General features: G+C 39.6%; 1 protein-coding gene across 1 annotated transcript in view; it reads left to right on the top strand.

Annotated features, from left to right (window-relative positions):
• The window catches only part of COL6A6 (collagen type VI alpha 6 chain), a 118,631-nt gene that overhangs the window by 59,503 nt on the left and 46,920 nt on the right, over positions 1–12,208 (top strand). The window contains exons 23-27 of the mRNA XM_007087379.2: positions 315–377; positions 5,011–5,073; positions 5,864–5,914; positions 8,041–8,076; positions 8,799–8,861. Coding sequence (XP_007087441.2) covers positions 315–377; positions 5,011–5,073; positions 5,864–5,914; positions 8,041–8,076; positions 8,799–8,861 — 276 coding nt within the window. The remainder of the gene's footprint in view (positions 1–314; positions 378–5,010; positions 5,074–5,863; positions 5,915–8,040; positions 8,077–8,798; positions 8,862–12,208) is intronic.

The following is a 12,208-nucleotide window of genomic DNA, read 5'->3' as shown; positions in this document are numbered from 1 at the left end:
TTCTTTAAATGTTAGACATTTTAGCAACATCTGCTGTAAAAGCAAAACAGTGAGAATGTAAAATCTCTTTGGAAAAGAAGACTCACAAGGAAGCATGATCAGTTAGGCCACATCTGGCATGAATTACTTTATTAATTTTCTTTTATTTACTAGTTTTTATTTGACAGCTGTGATACTTTTTTCCAGAGCAGAAATCAGTAAAGCCATAATTCTTTTCCCATCTGTGGTTCATTTTCCTCTTAGAAGAGACACAGAGGGTTTAAGGGGAAGTTGCTTTATGTTCTGCTATATTTGCAATCCTTGTTTTGTTTCAGGGGCCTCCAGGACCAGGAGGAGAAGCAGGGAGTCCAGGCCATTTGGGAAGCCAAGGAAATAAAGTAGGTCACATTCTTTAAGCCCACCAAAGTTAAGGTTTTCTCCTCAAAGTAAGTGTGTCTGGTTGTATTAGCCAGAGCCCTTTCAACACAAAGGAGAATATCTTATTGCCCCTACACCCTGGCTTAATTCTTAGAGAGCCAACAACATCTAAGGACGTGGGTGTGGACGACAATGAGGTCAAGGATTCCAGCTCAGCATAATTTCACGAGGGGCTACACCCAATCTTAGCCTGGGGGAACCTCAGGGAAGGAGGACTGTTCTGGGACAGGCCTTCCTTTGACCTTCTCTTTTTCCTTCCCCTCCTCTCTTCTTCTTTATTTGTTTCCTCCCATGCATGTAAACCTTTGCTGAACACCTTTAAAGACAAAGTCACTGTATGGCATTCTGTTGGACTAGAAAGTCAGTTTCAGGAGAGTCGAGCTCTTTGACTGTTTTGCTCACTGATGCATCCCTAGTACTTTGAACGGTTCCTGGCACATAATTGCTTAGAAAATATTTGCTTAATGAAAGAATTTCTGGGTTGTATAATAAAGATGACATGGAGTCAGCCCCCACAGAATTTAGAATATTTTCAAGACAATAATCTATGACATAAAGTAGTCCAGGATACAGGTCTGAGAATGGTGGTTAAAATATAGTGTTTGTAGAAGTATTTCCAGGCTGGGGAAAGAGGCATCATAGAGGATACAGACTTGGAGCAGACCCTAGAAGATAATAAAGACTTTGGCAAGCAGAGAGGAGGCATGGAGGGTTTCAGGGAGAAGAAATCACGTGAAGGAAAGCACAGGGTTGGAAAATCCTGGGAAATGGGTATTTGGGGAAGAAGATGATCCTGTCTGGTAGGCACATAAAAGACAAAGTCTGTGGTCACTTGCTTTGTTAAGTAGCAAGTACAGTGCTATTTATAATTTTTTAGTGGAGTGTATGAACACAGCCAGACTTGGGAGGATTTTGAATAGGACACTCAGTGTAGAAATATTTGGAGCGCTGAGAGATAGGAAGCTAGGAGACTAGTGGGTACGTTCTCATAGTCTCTAAGACAAGCAACAATTGGATGATGTAACAGGGTGAGGACAGGAGGAACTCATCATGATTCTGGAAGACTCTTCTAGTAGGAAACTAAGGTATAAAGAAGAGGGCTACATGATTTGTGGGCTTCCTGCATGCGTGTAGCACCATCCCAGAAGCAGGAAACTCATGAGAAAGGACAGTGTAGGAGTGAAGGGAACCACTTGGTTTGGGAAATAGAGGAAAGAGTTTATGGCTGGTCAGAGTTGTAGGTCTCAGAGGCATTTGGATTCTTAAAAAGACTCTTAGTGATATCTATTTATCACTAAGAAGGATAAGGGGAGACAGTCATTAGAAAGGAGGGGAAAGAAACAGAAATGCACACTGGGTGCTGAGAAGAAGAGTTGAAGAAGGAGAGGTCAATTGTATCAGCTAGTGCAGAATAGATAAGGGGAGTGAAGAAGCCATTGCTTCTGGTAGCTAAGATGCTCCAAAGAATAGTTTGAAATGTAGCATTTGAGAGAAGGGGAAAGAAAGGGAGATAGCCTACAAAGAACTGAACAATGTGTTGGAGAGGAAGAAATGGATTCAGGGCTATAAACTACTCTTTGAAGAAGCAAGACTTGGGGGCAAGGAGAGGGTATTAACCACCAGTATAGGACTGATTGAAGCTGGGTATTTGTTTTCAATGATAGGAGAGACCGTAGTGTGCATCTGAGCAGAGAGAAAGGAGAAGATTGAAGATGTCAGAGTAGGTAATTAATGGGGAAATTTCTTGACGCAGAGGGTGAGAATGATAACATGAGAAGAGAGGCTAGCTTTGTTATGGAGAACTGCTAAGAAGGGCTGAAGTGATGGAGGCCAGCGGTCAAGTTGTAAGGACTATTGACTGGAGGGCGAAATATGAGATATGTGGATGGCAGGGATAATCAACTCCAAAAGGAAAGGATTGCTAGAGCATGCAGTGTAGCAATAGTGCTCTGGAAAGGAAAGTTTGGAACAGAAACAATGCTGCCTTCTTGCCCTTGGGGAAGGCTGCAGGGGAAGTGGTGTCACTGATGAGAACCAATTATCTTACAATGAGGTAGGATGTGTGTTTGTGTGCAGCTTCATGGATGCATAGAGGTTTGCTTGTGAGAAGAAAGCAATCCATTGGATGAAACAAAAGGGACCAGGAGATAGGTCGGCAGGAATGGAGAGTTCCTTGGGCCAGTTATAGGTAAAAGTGTGGAAGGAGATAGATAGGAGCAGGGTAGTTGTGCCCAAAAGATCATTATTAATAACAGGGACTTTTAAAGACGAAGAGGCAAGAATTTGGAAATAAGTACCCTCAAAGCAAACCCAAATCCTTTGGGAAGTCCCAAGATAAATTGAGTCCTCTGGATTCATTGTCAACTGAGATGAGCCCCGAACACTTACTCCTACCTTACTCCTACCTTACTACAATAAGCCCAAGTACCCAGGGACACAAGCAACTTACTGGTTAATTCTGGGCTCAACACCTGACTGTACCAATAGTAAAAGTGACCCCGTTCAAGCCATTTGGCTTCCCTTGTTTCTGTACCTTAAAGCAGATGTTCTCAAATTTCACAGTGTATAAGAATCAGCGGAGGGGCACCTGGTGGCTCAGTCAGTTAAGCGTCCAACTTCAGCTTAGGTCATGATCTCACAGCTTGTGAGTTCCAGCCCTACCTTGGGCTCTGTGCTGACAGCTCTGAGCCTGGAGCCTGCTTCAGATTCTGTTTTCGTCTCTCTCTCTGCCCCTTCTTGGCTCATGCTTGCTCGCTCGCTTGCTCTCTCTCAAAAATAAACATTAAAAAAAATTAAAATAATCAGCAGAGAAGCTTATTTATTTATTTTATTTTTTTTTCAACGTTTTTTATTTATTTTTGGGACAGAGAGAGACAGAGCATGAACGGGGGAGGGGCAGAGAGAGAGGGAGACACAGAATCGGAAACAGGCTCCAGGCTCCGAGCCATCAGCCCAGAGCCTGACGCGGGGCTCGAACTCACGGACCGCAAGATCGTGACCTGGCTGAAGTCGGACGCTTAACCGACTGCGCCACCCAGGCGCCCCGAGAAGCTTATTTAAATAGGCATATTCTTGGGCTCTAATATGAGAGACCATACCAGTGGAGTCCAGGAATTTCCTTTGCATGTGGACCTGAGGTAGTTGTGAGACAGGTGGCCCCAGAGCCAATTTTAAGAACCACTACCCTGAAAGAAAGGTGATCTTCTGCTTCCCAGCCATGGAACCCAACTCTGTATTACTCTGAGTTCAGTGCTAGTGGACATTTGTCCATTTGCACTTCTCACACTTAACTGGTTGCCTTTCTGTCTTTAAAAATGACTTAACCACTCCCACTCCCAAAGTGTGGGCTGGGTACGTTTCCACACTCCTTTCTAAAGAGTACATTATGGGAAAGACAGGGAATGACTGGATAGTGGAGAAACGTGACCAACACTACCTCAGCCAAATGGTCAAGGTTAACATCAATAGTGATAGCCATGTTGATAGAATGTTCTCTTGTTATGTTGTAATGAGAATGGCACTTTACCTCTGTGATCTTTACCCCCTAAACCCATAAAATCCACCGTAATCATGAGAAAGACCCCAGTTGAGGGACATTCTACAGAATACCTCAGCAGTACTCCTCAAAACCGTCAAGGTCCTCAAAAACAAGGAAAATCCGATAAACTGTCACAGTCTAAAGGAACTTAAGAAGACATGATATGGTATCTTGGATAGGATCCTGGAAGAGAAAAAGGATATTAGGTAAAAACTTAAAAAAAAAAAAAAAAAAAAAAAGCTGAATAAAGTATGGGCTTTAGTTAATAAGAATGAATCAGTATTCATTTATGCATTGTGATAAATGGGCCCTACTAATGTAACTAATATAATGCTAACAATAGGGTAAGCTAGATGTGGAGTGTATACAAACTCTGTGTACTACCTTGCCATTTAAGTAAATCTAAAATCTAACATCTTTTTTCTTTTCTTTTCTTTTTTTTTTTTTTTTTTTTTTTAAGAAAAGGAGTTAACCTTCTTTTGTAGAGCTGTGTTAACTTTCCCAAGTAGCTGGACTTCACTCAGCATAATCCTGAGATTGATTTATAACCCACAGTAGATGGTCTACTAGTCAGAAGTCAGAAACAATTGCCATGAATGTCGTGCTAACTTGGTTATCTTGATTAGCACTTAAAACTAGATTAAGAAGTCTGTTGTCTTTGCAGCAGCCAGATGATTTGATGGATCATCTTGGAAAACAGTTTTGTTAATTTTTTAAAACAGTACAGAGCTTCCTCTTTGACTCATGGTAAGACATTTCCAAGGGTGCGGTTCATGGTACTGAGCTGCCAAGATGGCAACTTGCACTAAACAATGTATCAGTCTTGCTGGGACTTCATTCGTCAATGCAGGAGACCTCACTAGCCAACAACAGCCAATTCCTTGCATTGCTTATACAACTCGCAGTCCTGACCACAAAGCCATTGTCACTGTGTTCGATACAATGACATGGATGCAGTTGTATAACTATTATCTTAGTACCGTCACTGCTCATTTCCTTTATCAGAAAATAATAACAAGCCTGACAAGGACACATTTCACTGTTTTGTTTGACAGGGAGAACCTGGAGATTTGGGAGAAAGAGGACCTATTGGCCTCCCCGGTCCTCGAGGCTTGCCGGTTTGTATTTGATCCCTACTTTTGACGTGGCCCTTGGAATCTTTTAGTTCAATAGATATCACGTGTGGTTCTCTGGGGCATGTATTAAAGATACCACCCCAGTCTAGCTTTTAACTTTCCAGAAACTGAGATATTATCCTTAACTTGGATTAGTTCCTTTCCTAAGGTGGCCACTTGCCCATACCAAACACCCTGGCCAGGATGCTTTTAAAGGCAAATGATAAACTGGACAAAAACGTGTCTTGAGCATCCCCGTAACCCTTCTTCTATCCTTTCTGCCCATCAGAACCTGTTCATCAGAAACCCAGCCCACCCTCCCCCAGAGCTCAGGACTTGTCACAAAGACCTTCTGCAAGGGTCTGACAGTAGCCATTGACCAAGAATTTAGAAGGCCTTATTTTCATCTAGCAAACTGAAAATGGATTAGAGCTAAGGTGTTAAAAATACAGGTGTTAAACAGAAGCACCACTACCTCCTTTTATTGACATGACTGTATGCCTCAAATTTTCTCATTCGGTCCTCATAATAACATCATGAGTGGTTATAACTTTTAGTTCCACTTTATAGATGAAACAAGCGAGACTAAGGGACAGTGCACGGTCTATATCTGTCACTGAGAGTTATCTTTAATGCTACTATCACCAAATGTCAGTGGCCATCTCCAGAGGAAGTATCCTGCTTCCTAATTTCTCCTAATCAAACCAAAAAACCGGGTGTCTTGTCTTCTTGTGGATAAGCCTGCCTCCAGTCTGTAGTCTCGGATGTTTGTAATTAATGCCTTTGTTTACAGGGCGATGATGGCCCTCCAGGTTATGGCAGCATTGGAAGGAAAGGAGCAAAGGTAAGACACATTGACTGGAAGCTGAAAATTTTCATTTATTTTTTGTGCTTTTTTTAGTTTTGTTGGTTTTTTTTGTTTTGTTTTGTTTTGTTACATTTAAGAGGGGAAAAAAAGCAGTGAATAGGGCAGTCTTGGATATTTAGAGATAGATTTTGATAACTTATTTGCTGATATCCCTTGGAGAATGTGGTAGAAGAAAATACAATTTGATGGTTTAAGGCACAGGCAGCAATTGAAACTTGAAATTAATTTTCTGTTCTCTGTAGAGATGTGCGGCCAGGGCCTGACTTTTTACAGCCTGAACAGTGCCTCTAATCTTAGCAGCTCTGTGCTCGAGTTTACTCAGGGAGGCATTCCAAAATTTGTTCTCTTAATCTGTTTAACCATTAGTGAGACATTTCACTGGGCCTTTTTAACGTGCATTGAGCCAAGCAATAACTCAAAAATAAAAACTTTTAACTTTGTATCAGAATTATAATTCATTTTGAATATTTTGAATATTTTGAATATTTAAGGATCTGGAAGTAAGATAAATTTACAAAACCAGTGATTTCTGTATATAAATAATAATCACTTAGAAATCATAATAACAGTATCCACAAAAACATTATGTAGTTAAGAATATCCCTTCTGCAAAATATTTGAGACCTATGACAAATAATTACTGAAATATAAAACTTTACTAAATGGAGACATACCAAAGTCTTGTTGGAAAGTCTAAAACATTATAAAGGATCAATTAATTCCAAGTGAAATCCCACTAGGAATGATGTAAGAGACTGGAAAAATAAACCCCAAAAAGCTAAAATTTCTTTGAAAAAAAAAATCACTAATGAATGAGGCATTTCCAGTGAAATTTTCTTTACAGAATAATTGAAAACAATCTCAATATCTGATAAAAGAGAAATATTAAGTAGCTAATAGCATTAGAATATTCACCCTCTTTAAAATGAATATATATGAAGTTTGTAGTTATGTAAACAATTAGAAAAGAATACTTATCCCAATTATGCTAAAAAATGCATTTTGAAGGGCTTAAAGAAAAAATGACTAGGGGCACCTGAGTGGCTCAGTTTGTTGAGTGCCGACTTCGGCTCAAACTATGATCTCACAGTTTGTGGGTTTGAGCCTCACATCGGGCTCTGTGCTGACAGCTCAGAGACTGGAGCCTGCCTGATTCAGATTCTGTGTTTCTCTCCCTTTCTGCCCCTCCCCTGCTTGTGCTCTGTCTCTCAAAAAAAAATAAACATTAAAAAAATTTTTTTTAATTAAAAAATTAAAAAATAAGAAAATAGGACAAGATATTTTTTTTTAACTTTTTTTAATGTTTATTTTTGAGAGCAAGAGAGAGAGACAGAGCATGAGCAGGGGAGGGGCAGAGAGAGAGAGGGAGACACATGTCTGAAGCCGGCTCCAGGCTCTGAGCTGTCAGCACAGAACCCGACGCAGGGCTTGAACTCATCAACTGTGAGATCATGACCTGAGCTGAAGGTGGATGCTTAACCGACTTAGCCACCCAGGCGCCCTAAAAATAAGAAAACAGGACAAACCATTTCTAACGGTTAGTTCTGGGTAGTGAGATTTGAGTAATTTTTCTTCTTTCCATTCTTTTCTATTTTATATATGTTTGAGGAGATACTACATTTAATAAGCAGAAAATAAACTTCAGTTTAAATCATTGTTTTTTCATCAAGTGGGGATTATCAGACATCCTCAATTATAGTCTATGGACTAAGTAAGGTAAACAGGGAACCAGAAAACAAATGATCACATTTAAACTCTAGGTTTCCCATATTTCTCCATTGAAATATGTTTTAAGAGGACTGTTTCAGAGACACTCGGCCATATTACCAGCTGTCCTGTTATGTATCTCCAGTAGAAGGAGAGCTGCTTTATAATTCCTCAGATGTGTGCATTTATCCACTTAGGTTGTCATGATATTTTGGTACAGTTTAATTTAGAAATTGGAGCTAGTTTCTCAAATAATGTACATTTTCATTTATAGTTGTTTTGGCCCTTCGCTGATTCAGAGATACTAAAACCCAATGAGGCAGCAGGCAAAATCAAAGTCAGGGAAAACCTACATCAGTGATACGTATATTAATTTTCCATACTGTTAATTATAGGGGCAAGAAGGATTTCCTGGAGAAAGTGGACCTAAGGTACTGTGCACTTCATATTAAGTAGAGATCAATCAGAAATACTCCTGAGGCTGTGAAATGTATCCTAGGATGATAGAAGAATAGTTAATGATCAATGAATAAAAAGAAACCTTTATGAGGAAAAGGGGGGAGAGAGAGAAGCAGGCTTTTTTTAAAATTTCATTTCTAGTTTTTAAATTCATAAGTAAAGGAAAAAAATCACATTTTTCTTCTCACATGGACTCCTTCCCTTCTATCATAATGTGTTTTCTTCTTGGCTCAAAGGAAAGTAAAATGTAAAGAAACCCAAAACCTGCCTTCACCTGGCTCGGTTTTTTCAATGTGATTATAAATCACCTTCTGATAATAAGTTAGTAATGATGCCCTCTACCTTAAAGCTTTCACTTTTGCTAGAAACATTTAGTGAGTTCAGTAAATGTCAAGTTCTGTGATTCGATCAGGGAGCAGAATAAAAAGCATGGACAGTTCATGTCTCTGAGCTGACTATGTTGTGGCTGGAAAGAGGGAGAAAGAGTAAAACAATGAGGCAGCCCTGTGCTGTGTAGAGAGCCATAAAACGGGGGAGGGGAGAAAGGAGGAGGGGGAGGACAGACACTTCAGAGAAGACTCTTGAAGATTAAAATGTATATGAAAAATGTCTTCGTGTTGGAATCAGTTTAAAAACACACTGAGATGTGGCTCTTGGATTTTAATTACCATTTTATTTTTCTGAACTTAATCAGGGTGAGACTGGGGACCGTGGTGGTCCAGGAGAAACTGGACCCAAAGGAGCCAGAGGCAAAACGGTAAGCATCTTAGATTCCAAGGCCTTACAACTTCAGCTACTTTGGGAAGTCCTTCCCATGCTTTTATACTCATTTGAGTTGTTACTTGTTCCTCAAGACTTGCAAAATGTTCCTCAAGACTTGCAAAGTGTGTGTGTGTGTGTGTGTGTGTGTGTGTGTGTGTGTGTGTGTGTGTGTTGTTAAGGCATACCTGGGGAAGGAAATGGATATATGACTCCTCCTTCAATGCCAGCAAGAAGGCAAAGACGTATATGCTCTTAGTGAACAAGTTCACCCATTCTGGCTGCCAACATACCTACCATTCTTTTTTTTTTTTTTAAGTTTATTTTTGAGAGAGAGAGAGAGAGAGAGAGAGAGACAGTGTGAGTGAGGGAGGGGCAGAAAGAGAGGGAGACACAGAATCTGAAGCAGGCTCCAGGCTCTGAGCTGTCAGCACAGAGCCCGATGTGGGGCTTGGACTCATGAGCCGTGAGAGATCATGACCTGAGCTGAAGTCAGACACTTAACCAACTGAGCCACCCAGGCACCCCTTCATTCTTAACACTGGAAATAAGACTTTGTTATAGGAATCCTTGTAGTCAAAAATTTGCACTGGAAAATATGGTCAGTTTAATCCTGTCTCCCTGGCAGATTTAGTGCAGCCTAAGGCCCGTTGGCGTCTTGTTCTTCACTATTAAGGTTTTGTTAAACTACTTTTGATGAGGTATTTAGCTTAATACGCATTTAGCTTGAGAGAGTATGTCTTAATTTTTATGAAAAAGTGTTTCCATTTATTATGTGACTGAATATGTCCTTATTATTCCATAGGGGGACTTGGGAATTTCCTAATGCCTTGTGTCCAGCATAGCTCATAGGCATTGGCATATTTGGGTTCCAGTGGGTTAAGAATGGATTTTTGCATTGGTTGACTTTTTATATTTCCACTGTGTATAAATGACATGGCTGCTTTGTGAAAGAGACATTCTTCTGATCATTGTCTCTCAATAAATTTCTTTGTTTTTTTTTCTTCAGCACAGCACTGACTGGGTAAACTGATCTTAACACCATATTAATTAACAGGAAAAGAAAAACAAAGTCTGATATAACTGGATACTTGAGGTGGTTTTCCAGTTTTGTCACTGTGGTTAATTTTATCCTGATCTGAGTTTTTATTAAGCACAACAGCTTTATGTACAGAGATTGGGTTTTTTTAGTAAAAAAAAACCCACTGTTTAATTGCCTGCTCTTCTAAGGGATTGTGTGGTGGCTTGTATGCTCTCCTATGTGTTCATTCTCTTTTGCATTACACTTGGCCATTTCTACCTCTATGACTCTCCAGGATTTTAAAATTTTTATTGAAATACAATTGATATACAATACTATATTAGTTTCAGGTGTGCAACATAGAAATTACATAGATTACAAAGTGCTCACCATGATGTATAGTCACCATCTGTCACCATATATTATTACAATATTATTGATCATATTTCCTCTGCTGTACTTTTCATCCCTATGACATACTTATTTTATAACCGGAAGTCTACCTCTTAAGCCCCTCCACCCACCTCCCCTCTGGCAACCACCAATTTGGTTGTCCCTTCTATCCATGAGTCTGTTTCTGCTTCTGTTGTTGTTTCTTTGTTCATTTGTGTTATTTTTTTAGATTCTACGTGTAAGTGAAATCATACGGTATTTATCTTTCTCTGACTTAGTTCACTTAGCATAATAACCTAGAGTCTATCCATGTTGCCACAAATGGCAAGATTTTATTCTTTTTATGATTAACATTCCACTGCAATATATATACCATCTTCTTTATCCATTCATCTATTGATTGACACTTAACATTGCTAAGGATGTTTATCTTTTCAGATTACTGTTTTTATTTTCTTTGAGTAAACATTCAGAAGTGGAATTACTGGGTCATATTGTGTTTCTATTTTTGATATTTTGAGGAACCTCCATACTGTCTGCAACAATTTACATTTCTACCAGCAGTATACCAGGGTTCCCTTTTCTCCGCATCCTTGGCAAACTCTTGTTATTTCTTATCTTTTTGAATCTAGCCTTTCTGGTAGGTATATAGCGATATCTCACTGTGGTTTTGATATTCTTTTCCCTGATGATGAATGCTGTTGAGCAGATTTTCATTAGTCTGTTGGCCATCTGTATGTCATTTTAGAAAAATAGCTGTTCAAGTCCTCTGCCCATTTTTTGATCCGATTTGTTTTTGTGTGTGTGTGTATGTGTGCGTATCACATCTTTATCCATTCGTCTACCGATAGACACTTAGGTTGCTTCCAAATCTTAGCTGCTGTAAATAACGCTACAGTAGTGGCGCCTGGGTGTCTCAGTCGGTTGAGCATCCAACTTCGGCTTGGGTCCTGATCTTGCAGTCTGTGAATTCAAGCCTCACATCGGGCTCACTGCTATCAGTGTGGAGCCTGCTTCAGATCCCCTGTCTCCACCCGCCCCCCCCCCCCCCGCCTTCTCTCTCTACCCCTCCCTCTCTCTCTCTCAAAAAGAAATAAACATTAAAAAAATAATGCTGCAATAAATACAGGAGTGCATATACCTTTTCAAATTAACATTTTCACTTTCTTTGGGTAAGCATCCGTGAATTACTGGGCCATATGATACTTCTATTTTTAATTTTTTGAGGAACCTCTCTACTGTTTCCCACAGTGGCCGCACCAATTTACATTTCCATCAACAGTACACCAGGGTTCCTTTTTCTCCACATCTTCTCCAACCAAAACTTGTCGTTTCTTGTGTTTTTGATTTTAGGCATTCTGACAGGTGTGAGGTGATTATCTCCTAGTGGTTGTGATTTGCATTTCCCTGATGATGACTGATGTTGAGCATCTTTTCACATGTCTGTTGGCCATCTGTATGTTTTCTTTGGGAAAATGCCTATTCGAGTTCTCTGCCGTTTTTTTTTTTTTTTTTTTTTTTTACCAGATTGTGTGTGTGTGTGTGTGTGTGTGTGTGTGTGTGTTGAGTTGTATGCATTCTTTATATATTTTGGATATTAACTCTTAATTGGATATACCTTTTGCAAATATTTTCTTTCGTTCAGTAAGGTTGCCTTTTCATTTTGTTGCTGGTTTCCTTCATTGCACAAAAGCTCTTTAGTTTGATAATAGTCTCATTTATTTTTGCTTTTGTTTCCCTTGCATGAGGAGACAGATCCAGATTAGTGCCTATGTTTTCTTTGAGGAGTTTTATGATTTCAAGTTTTACATTCAGGTCCTTAATCCATTTTGAGTTTATGTTTGTGTATGGTGTAAGAAAGTGGTCCACTTTCATTCTTTTGCTTGTAGCTGTCCAATTTTCCCAGCATCATGTGTTGAAAAGACGATCTT

The sequence above is a fragment of the Panthera tigris genome, chromosome C2 (genome assembly GCF_018350195.1).
Source record: "Panthera tigris isolate Pti1 chromosome C2, P.tigris_Pti1_mat1.1, whole genome shotgun sequence".
Lineage (NCBI taxonomy): Eukaryota > Metazoa > Chordata > Mammalia > Carnivora > Felidae > Panthera > Panthera tigris.
This window is presented reverse-complemented; position numbering and strand designations above follow the sequence as displayed.